Source organism: Triticum aestivum, chromosome 5D, assembly GCF_018294505.1.
Source record: "Triticum aestivum cultivar Chinese Spring chromosome 5D, IWGSC CS RefSeq v2.1, whole genome shotgun sequence".
Taxonomy (NCBI): Eukaryota; Viridiplantae; Streptophyta; class Magnoliopsida; order Poales; family Poaceae; genus Triticum; species Triticum aestivum.
Genome location: NC_057808.1, coordinates 550,273,313 through 550,283,236, shown reverse-complemented (window position 1 = coordinate 550,283,236; position 9,924 = coordinate 550,273,313). Strand labels below are relative to the sequence as shown.

At 40.1% G+C, this 9,924-nt stretch overlaps 1 protein-coding gene across 2 annotated transcripts; it reads right to left on the bottom strand.

The window, feature by feature from the left end:
- Positions 1–432: 432 nt before the first annotated feature.
- LOC123123756 (probable ion channel CASTOR) lies at positions 433–8,261 on the bottom strand. 2 transcript variants are annotated; one of them, XM_044544358.1, is made up of 12 exons: positions 7,783–8,261; positions 7,621–7,692; positions 6,918–7,532; positions 5,454–5,636; positions 5,219–5,278; positions 4,945–5,148; positions 4,205–4,453; positions 3,480–3,578; positions 2,141–2,335; positions 1,943–2,035; positions 1,480–1,746; positions 433–1,133 (listed from the first exon to the last, which is right to left on the bottom strand). In XM_044544358.1, exons 1-12 carry the CDS (start codon positions 8,200–8,202, stop codon positions 915–917), a joined length of 2,676 nt encoding a protein of 891 aa, XP_044400293.1. In that variant the 5' UTR covers positions 8,203–8,261; the 3' UTR covers positions 433–914. The 2 variants fall into 2 exon arrangements, with proteins under 2 accessions (XP_044400293.1, XP_044400292.1); XM_044544357.1 differs by lacking the exon at positions 3,480–3,578 and adding an exon at positions 3,329–3,427 and having other exon boundaries at positions 7,783–8,260.
- Between the last annotated feature and the right edge of the window lie 1,663 nt (positions 8,262–9,924).

The following is a 9,924-nucleotide window of genomic DNA, read 5'->3' as shown; positions in this document are numbered from 1 at the left end:
GATGCACTTTTAGAAGTCTTATAAATAGGGCTATATGTTAGAGCCGAAATTTTGGTTAAGGTTAGCAATACCATCGTTAAACTGGGCAAACATATGGGTCGTCAAATCATATATTTTGAGTCATGTACTCATGTTGCCATAAACAAGCAAAAAAAAAAAGAATGCAACAATGAGACAAAAAAATCCATAAGTTCATTATTATAATCGGAGTATTTATCATCGTTCTTCCCATATATAGTTGATGATCTGTATTTGGGGGGTGTGCCTTTCAGTTATTTTGCTCCACTTTTTATGATGCGAAATATGATTAAAAAAAAGGTGGAAAGAGGTAAAAGATAAAAGAAGAACTTGGCAGATAATAATACACTGAACTCTTGCTAATGCGACAAAATGACGGATACAAGCTTATCTTTTCAGACTCTGTCCTTTTCATTGTGTAAAGGCAGCTTCTCTATTCATGCATGAACAAGGACGTGGGAATTGTTAATTGGTGACAATAAAACATATTTTTTTTTCTCAAATGTACACTTGGCATTACAACTGGTCTGTTTAACGAACACTGAAGTCTATACCCAGAGTACAACAGATTAAGACTACAGCCCCTAAAAACTCCAGATCCCACAGGCCACATGAATGTTCATCTCCATGTAGCCTTTAACTGGGACTGCCGAACTGATGCCCCCAAAGTTTCCCACACAGGAATATACTATAAACTGAATCTATACGCAAAGGATCTAGACCTCTAGATTTGTCCCAGTATCTACTTCCTGCTTTGCTATCTCCACACGCAGCCCTTGTTCATCTTCCGGATGTGGCGGCACGCCATGCAACAACCGTCCGCTGTTACTGTCGGTTTCATTCGAGTTATCAGCGAGGCGCGTAGTTTAAATTGTAATATATTGTCTGATGATATTTCATTCTTTCTCGGCTATAGCAACAAAAACATCCTTGGGTGACCACCTTCTCCTTGAAACTTTGTCCGGTGGATTGATTATGGCACGCTCGGCGTCCTCGAGACGGTACCCGATGACAACCTCTTTCCTCTGCCTAGCTCGTAGCATGACCTCGAAGAAGTTTAGCTCCTCGTCTTCTCGAAGGTACAGGTCGGATTGTCGTATTTGCAGTTCATTCCCCTGCCGAAGAGTACAAATGCAGGGCAAAAGATTAGCGATGCTGATGCAAAAACCTGACAAGAGTGCTTACTGCAGACTTTTTGAAACAGAGGAAAACATGTATGTGTACAGTGGCAAAATTGTCAGGTATTCTTACAAAATTCTCTTTTCTGGAGGTAATGATCTATAGGTAAACTTAACCTGGTACTCTATATAGTAACATCAGGTTCAAAACTCCAAGACTTCGTAAAAAGACAGCTATACGTACGTATCATTTAGCATATACAGTATGTTGAGAAGAAACATGTGATGTGACGGCTGTAAAAGCTTAATGTCCATTGAGGGGCAGAAATTCTGAGAATAATACCTGTTCAGCAAAGAGCTCCTCCAAGACGTAATTTATTTGGCGATCCTCTGCAACCATTGCCAATGCCATGCTCACGAGTTCATTTGAAAGAACATAGTCACTTATTTTTGACATGTATAATAAATTCTTAGTCCTAGGATCCAATATCTCACTGATAATAACAGATTTATCAGATGCTTGTTGCATCTCTCCCATCCAAGAACCTTCCGATAAGCTTCTTCGGAAACCATCTGAACCAATCGCTTCCTTGTATGGAAGCCGTTTTGCCTGCAGTAGTTAGAAGTTCAATAATAATAATAAGTTTACGTAAAGATCTCAGTATTGGTTTATAGCATCAGTAAAGATAATCGAAAACCAAAATAGCACATAACCAAAGATAATCACTATCATAAAACGACATGATCTGCAGTTATAATGACAAGTCAAAAGAAAAGTCCAAATGGTTTTGCATTTATAGAAGAACCTGAATATCTCTGATCAGCAGTAGCGTTGCAAGAGACCTCGAATCAGCTTGGATTGCTGAATCTTCTACAGATTCATCTGCCAAAATCAATATCTACAATCAAAATCATAGGAAATTCAGTCAGATGGAAGAAACAAGAAATCAAACTCATAGGCTTCCTTTTATCCAGGAAAACAATCTTATTTTTGCAGAACTTACAGAATCAAACGACTCTAAAGGGAGGCTCTCCAAGTGACGGCGAATAACAGCATTTCCATCTCGATGAACCAACGTAATATTTTCTAGACGACTAAAGTCCAGACCTCCCTCAATTAGCTTTCTTTCTCTATCTATCTCAGGGACATCATTGAACATCCACAACTCTGACCCTGGAGCTAGGAAAGCATCCAGTACCTGAATATCTAAAACCAAGTTACAATATGCTGTTGACTTGCAGTGCACTAAAAGTAAATGTACTATGGGAGGAATTGAGACAAACAAAAGGTTCTGTGTTGCATATCTCCATACTGTCTGATAATGGCATCATATGCTGATGTATAAATAAAAAAATCGAGAAAATTCAGAAGTTTGTGTCTCGATGCATTAATAAAAAGAAGAGTTTATGGTAAAGGCTACAAGCCTAAGACAGATCAAGACCCAGCAAACAAAAAGGGGAGAAAAATAGTTTGGATCGATTACAGCTGTATAAACAATTCTTACAGTACTTACAACTTTGAGCTACAGTCAGTACAACATATTATATTAGTATGACAAAGTTATAAATTTAGCAGATTTTATCTTCTTTGTGTACAATTTTGTTCAACCAACACTGAAAAGTACGAAGTGTTTGCTAAATGCACGAGTTTGTTGCCACACATGCATCAACGTAGTCATACCGTATAAAACTACAAGTCAAGCCTAAATGAACAACTAATGTGAGGCTCCAAGCACACCATCAGCAAGAATTTATGCCTATGTTTTTTTAAACTGAATTTTTGCCGATGTTACGCTAGCCCATATCTGCATATATGTCAAATTAGAGTGTATCTCATATAAGAGTCATGCAGAAGACACAGGAATTTCTCAACTAGAGTTAGCCATGTACATCAAAAGTTGGAGACAGTATGATGTAAGAAACATTGGATTCAAAAGATATGTTAAGACAACATATTTAAGGAGCACCATAAGACCTCAAAGGATCATTGCCTCACTCCACCACTATGCGGCCATAGCATTAATTAGATGTAAGGAAGGTATAGAGCAGGGGGAAATAATATATTTTTCATAGTTTCAAGATGTTCAGGACAGTCAAATTTTGCTTCAAAATGCTCCAAATGACCGCATCATATCTACATGAACATTCCAGAAGAGGGTGAGGATGCCAATTTGTATCCATAATCAATTTACCATTATCATATCTTCCATATCACGTCGCCAACCACAAAATAATATTCTTTCTGGAGACTTTGGACCAACAAAATCTTTAGGCGGGTAGCCTCTCCTAACCTGCACAAGTTTACAGAGAAAAGGTAATTAGGGGCTTGAAGAAAGGGCTTACCACAATCATATCATCTATATCCCGTCGCATTCCACAAAGAAGAATCTTCTGGGAGTTTCTTTCATGGCGAACAATGTCTATGTAAACAGCTTCTTTAACCTGAATAATAAAATTGACTTTGCTTTTGTAAACTTCATTACAGGATGTTCTATGTATATATGTGCAGTGTCAATACTACACTTTCTTAGGAAGCTAACAAAAGTAGTTTTTATAGTTCAAGAAAGTGAAGACACCTCATAGATGACATTAACGCAAATAGTATCATGCAGTTGCACGTTTGGTGCTCACTGAACAAAAGGGGAAGGTATACTTCTCAAATCTTAATGCAAAAGCACTCAAGTTATGTTTAACTTCATGTATCCTGATAAAAAAAAACTTTTCTAAGGGAAGCATTTCCAGAAGGTTCTTAGGAAGATTTTATGTGAAATATTAGAGGACACTAGTTAATGGCCCACATTCACACAAAATCGGATTTTTGAGATTAATCATTAGGTTCAATACAGTAGAGGCACAATATGATATTTGATGGCCCACATTCAGAAAAAAGCCAATTTTCAAGATTAGTCTAAAAGGTTCAATACAGTAGGCACAATATGATGTTAAATGGCACTGATCGCACCGTGGACTATTACAGCTACTGATAAGCGTAAGCTAAAAAGGAACATTTGAAACTAGCTCTGTATGGGCAAAATTCAGTTGATGCACTTGGTTATAAAGATAAATACCTTGGGTAACGGTGATGGGGTATATGTATCATCATCCTCTGCAATTACTATCACCTCATCACCCTCTTGCAAGACATAACAATCATCAGGATTTAAAATAATCTTGCCCCCGTAAGATGCCATCTTTATTCCACATGGAACAGCATCAGGAAAACTAATCAGCACATCTTCAAATTGCATTCCGACCAACTGAGGCCATCTTTTAATGTAGAACTCGCAGTTCTCAAAGCCAAGGATATCTTCCCATATCTGTGAATGCTTACTCAATTAGTCTTTGAAGGTACAGTTACAAATTAGAAAGACTGCATGTAGTCACTGAAGTGTGAAGTCTATCTAATACTCAACCAGCAAGGAAATTATAATCAGCATTATGTAGGTAAGTGTGTCAGTGTGTGCAGGTTGCAAATGTAGAACAAGCACCCACGTTAGTTTCATAAAATCTGCAGCCTCAAGCTAAAAAATGCAGTATAGAAGTAAAATGAAATACATAAGCGAGTAATTGGCAGGGCGGAGAACAACACAAGTGGAATTAAACAGAGCCAATAGCTAATATACATCTGAAAAATCGAGCGAAGATCATAAGTTTAGTGGAAGAAACTTTCTGAAGAAAACAGGCTGTACTAGAAAGGTCTCTGATATGCAATTCCACAATGCAACAATAAATAGAACCAAACAGAATGCTCAAGAGGAGTTTGTTTTCAAGGAGCGAAATATATTCAGAATTGTTGGTTAGAAAATACCTGAGCAAGGCCCGGCTGACGCGCGCATTGTATCATCAACCGACCTATCACATCATGTGCAACAACAGTTTCCACAAGGTCTCCACCAACAAGTTTGACTAGCACTTCATTGTCAAGATCACTAAGCTCAACTACAATGTGACCTCTTAGCCCTTCTTTAACTCCAGTTAAACTCAAGACTATTCGCAGTGCTCGGGCATCACTCTGGAGAAGGGACAGCTAATGTAAGCACTGATTTCATATTAAACGGTGCAATTTGATCAGCAGAACAAACCTGGTCAGCATTTCCTTCTTCAGCTAAAACCACAATTGCACGCGCCTTAGAAACTGAGACCTTGAGCATTATGGTAGATTTAGTCCAAAAATAGGAGAAAAGAGACATAATAAATTGATTAACATCACAGTAATCGACCTATCTAAAGATACCACGGTGGCATATTAACATTAACAAATGTAGCAAACAGAAGAAAATCAAAATATGTCTCTGAATCAGTAATCATAATTTTTACCTTTTTCAAGTCAGCCAGAATCAAAGGGCTTCCACTTCTACATATTACAGCCGTTCCTTTCATATCAAACTCCATTTTAGCAATATCTGCTTCCATTTCCTCTTTGTCTCTCTCGGCCATCACTACGATAGTCCCTCCTCCCAAACTTTCGTTAGCAATACATATTTGGTTCAGTAAAGATCCCTATTACCATAAAGGGAAATATGTTAGTCTGGAGAAACGCAACAAACAGCTATAAAACCATATGCATAATACAACTAACTACTATCAGTACACAGTACTGCTCATAGGAGCTGACAACAGAAAACACAATGTGAGAGGAAATATTACTCCCTCCGGTCCTTTTTACTCTGCATATAAGAATTGCCTGAAGTCAAACTTTGTAAAGTTTGACCACATTTATATGAAAAAATATCAACATCTACAATGCTAGAGTTATACAATATGAAAATCTAAGTCACGACGCATCTAATGATAATGATTTCACATTGTGAGTGTTCACATTTTTATCTATAAAGTTGGTCAAACTTTACGAGGTTTGACTTCAGACAAATCTTATATGCGAACTAAAAAGGACCGGCGGGAGTACATCTGTGTTCCACTCTTCATTTTAAAACATCGTGACCAACTCATCTGTCTGTACCGCCTCTGATGCAACGGTCGTCTTTACCATCCGTCTCTCGCGGGTTGGTCTATATAAACACACTGGGCCGCACCTGTATGCATGAGCTGTTTATTGAATATGAGCGAGTCACTGCTTGGGAAGCCCAGTTTTCTTCCAACAAATTGGAGGCGAATTATCATGTATTATCAGCCGCCGTCTGCACTGGATGGTTCAATGGGCAGGGCACCCCAAAGAGGGACAAGTAACAAGAAGCAATCTCTAGGGCTAGACACCGAGAGCCGGTTCCCGGCGACTCTCCCGTGATCATAATGAGACCTAGCCTCAAACAGCATGTAGGGTTATTACCGGATGATGTTTCCCGGGGCCCGAAGCTGTCTAAATCCTTGTCTTGTGTTGCGTCTCTCGATTCCGCCCAACCCCTCTCAAGCTACCGCATAGATGCGTTGGCCTCGCGACTAAGTCCTCATACTAGGACATCTGCCGTGACAATTCCACGACAGGTCCCGTTTGTATCCATAACTAGTTTGCCTATTTTAAGCCCACACACCAAAATGACAACAAATCAGCTGGCAGAAAATAAAATAAAAAAGACCACACTTCATGTGATATTCACACTGTAAGCTGGAGATCTGACCATCTTTCTATAACATGCCTCTACACTTGAAGCTTCAGGAAGTAGTTAAAGAGTGTCCTTATGCAATAAGAAGCACTCATATACCTAGTTGGCGTTATTCATGTTAGGATATTAGCTATTGATATAGCACTCTTATCTGAATAATAAGAAAAATAACAGAAAATGTTGCATGAAAGAAATCAGCAAAGGTTGATTCCAAGATTACCAACTTGTCGCTCCACCCGAGGATCAGAGTGTGACTCTGCTCTATGACCTCGCTCCTTCCTTTCCTCAAAGAATCAAACTTCTCTGAGATTGAATCAGTCACAAGACCAAGCATCATGGCGAAAACCAACATCCCACCAATACTGATTGAAACTGAAACCAACTTAGGACCAAAGCCCACGGCATTTGCATGATTCCCCGCATCAGCGACAAAGGTCCACGATAACCAGAGGCAATCCGACAAGCTATCATCAGTAACCCCATAAAGAGCGAGCCCACCAAGACCGATAAGCAACATTGTACCGACAAGAAGAACCAAGGGTTTAGCGTACGGATGGAGTGACAAAAATATATCTACTCTGTACGCCAACCGCTTGTTGAAGGCAACCTCGGAGCCTCCCGATCTCCTCAGCCTGGACAAAAGGTCTATGTACTTGAGAATAATTATCGGCGCATACAGCGCGGACAGCGAGAGCAGCAGGGAGAAATTCTTCAGGCTTCTGCTGGGCACAAACTCGTCGTTGCTCTGGTACGAAAACACACTGCTCATGTCCAGAGACGAGTCCATGACGACGATACATGACTGCAACTTCGCGGTGGCCGCGCCAAGCTGTCCCTGGCAGAATCGAAACGAGCGGAGCGGCGGTAAGGCTGCCGCCCTCTTGCGTAATGTGCGCGCAGAGTGAAATGGGTCAGGATTTTACCCGCAAATGGTGGACCTGGTCGTGCAGGGAGAAGTTCCTGTGGAGGAGGGAGGCGAAGCAGAGCAGAATGGCCTGGAATGGAAGCATCAACACATTCAGCTATGATCAGACAACTGTAGGCAGTCAACAAAAGTCAAACCCCGCGAGTTCACCGTGACTCACCGCTGCGGAGAGCATCCCGGACCACCGGAGGGTGAGCGCCGACGCCGGGGGCGACTTCCTCTCGGGCACCGCCTGCGGGGCGGCCGGCGGCGCGGCTGCAGCTGCGGGCGCCTGCGCATCGCCGCGGCGGACGCCCGCGTACCGGGGGTCCCACCCGCGGAGGCGCGGCGCGGAGGGGGGCTGCGGCGACTGCTGCTCCGGCGAGGGGTGCGGGGAGCGGGAGCGGGAGCGGGGGGCCGGGAGCGGGCGGCGGTCGGCGGTCGAGTAGGGCTTGTAGGAGCGGGAGGTGGAGGGGAAGGGGGCCCTGGGGGCGAGGGACCTGGAGGAGGAGGGGAGGAAGGGCGGCGCCGGCGGGAAGAACCAGTCGCGGTGCGGCGGCTGCGGCGGCGGCGACGGGGAGTGGTCGGGGTCCAGGGGCATTCTCGGTATGCCGGCGCTGAGGAGTGGGGGCGAGGCAAGGGATGTCGTTATTTTTTTTTTCTTTTTTTTTGATGATGATGGAAGGGATGTCGTTGGGTTCGTTGGGGTTTGTTGGGTTGCCGCATGTTCGGTTGGGTGGAATAATTCCTCCCTTGTCGTTGACTTGCAGGCCCGGCGATTAAAATTTAGATTTTTGTTTTGGTTTCTTAATTTTCTATTAACTGGAACTCAGTGTCTACGATGTGCTTAAACTTTCCATTTTTTAAAACTTGTTTAAACATTACATTTATCTTTATTTAAACGATGTGACCATCTCGGAAACCCTATATTATCTGGCGCATCTTTTCATCTCTCCACTCGTAGCTATAAAACTTGGAAATTTTGGGTTCTATAGAAAATTGGAATTATTCAAATAAATCAAAAAATAATTCAATGGTGAAATTGCTAGAACTTTAGCTAAATTTGGCATGTCGTTTCCGAGAAACATATATTTTTAATTTTAGTTTAATTTTTGGGTTGTAATTCATATCACATTCTTATGAAACAATTATGGTAAATCAGGAATAACTTCACTCGCCAATGTGGCCATATTTCAACTAAAATTAACATACAATTCTAGACAAACTTGGTATTTTAGTTCTAAGTTCAGTTTTGGGTTCAAAATTCAAATTGCACAAAAAATAGTCTAGTAAATCATTAATACTTCAGTGACAAAGCTAGTAAAATTTATCTTGAATTTGCATATGATTGATAAAAATATGATATTTTAGTTTCAATTGTGAGGAGAAAGAGAAAAGAAACGACATTGCATAGAGAAGATAGTAAAAATATCGCATGACTTTGCTGTTATATTTTTGTCACATGCCTTATTGATCTTTATCCAAAAATTGCTCCAGAAAATATTTATGTAAAATGTGTTTTGGTCCAAGATGATATCATAATAATTTCAATTATTACAAACTTTGTAAGTCGAAATATTTCCTCCGATTCATAAAGATGATTCAGCTTATGAAAATCATCAAAATAAAACATAAAAAATAACAAAATAACAAAATAATGGAGGCTTAATGTTCATTTATCTTTAGTAAAGTGTCAATTGTGCTACATGTCTATAACAAGTCATGGGTGCATCAACGCTCTACATAAAACTTCTTTTTGTTGCCAATATTAAATTGCATATAAAGATTCAAGATTGTGTATTTTAAAGTTAACGGTCTAAAAACAATTTTTTTGTTATTCCTAAACAACTTTTAGGTCGAGTCTAGTTAAAATAAATACTATTTATATTAAACTTTTATACCTTGTCATTATTTACTTATAATATCAAAATGCATATTAACTTTGATTACTTAGTGGTATAATTAATCACATAAAAATATTATTAATGTGGGCTATAGTGTTTTTACTTATATGGTTCGAATGTATGCCATTAAATTGTAATATTATGTGATGTTGCCATATGTTTTAACAAAACTTAGGTTAGCACTTTATTTTCTAGAAGGTTTGCATCTTTATAACAAATCATGTTTTAATGTGAAAAATGAAGTAGGACAAAACGCATGCCTCAATGAATAATGTATGACACTTTTCATGAACTATAGTGTGTGTGTGTGTGTGTGTGCGCGCGCGCGCGTGTGTAGGGGGGGGGGGGTAATATTTATAAAAATATTGGTAGAGACCTAAAAAGCAAGTATAGAAAACTCTAGAGTGCATATTGTGTTT

What these genes read in the sequence shown, in the direction of transcription:
- LOC123123756 (XM_044544358.1), bottom strand. Translation starts at nt 8,202, where the DNA reads ATGCCCCTGGACCCCGACCACTCCCCGTCGCCGCCGCCGCAGCCGCCG. An exon ending in GTCAGCCGGGCCTTGCTCAG is followed by an intron (nt 4,454 to 4,944) that starts GTATTTTCTAAC and finishes AAGCATTCACAG; the next exon opens with ATATGGGAAGATATCCTTGG. An exon ending in TGCTGATCAGAGATATTCAG is followed by an intron (nt 1,747 to 1,942) that starts GTTCTTCTATAA and finishes TAACTACTGCAG; the next exon opens with GCAAAACGGCTTCCATACAA.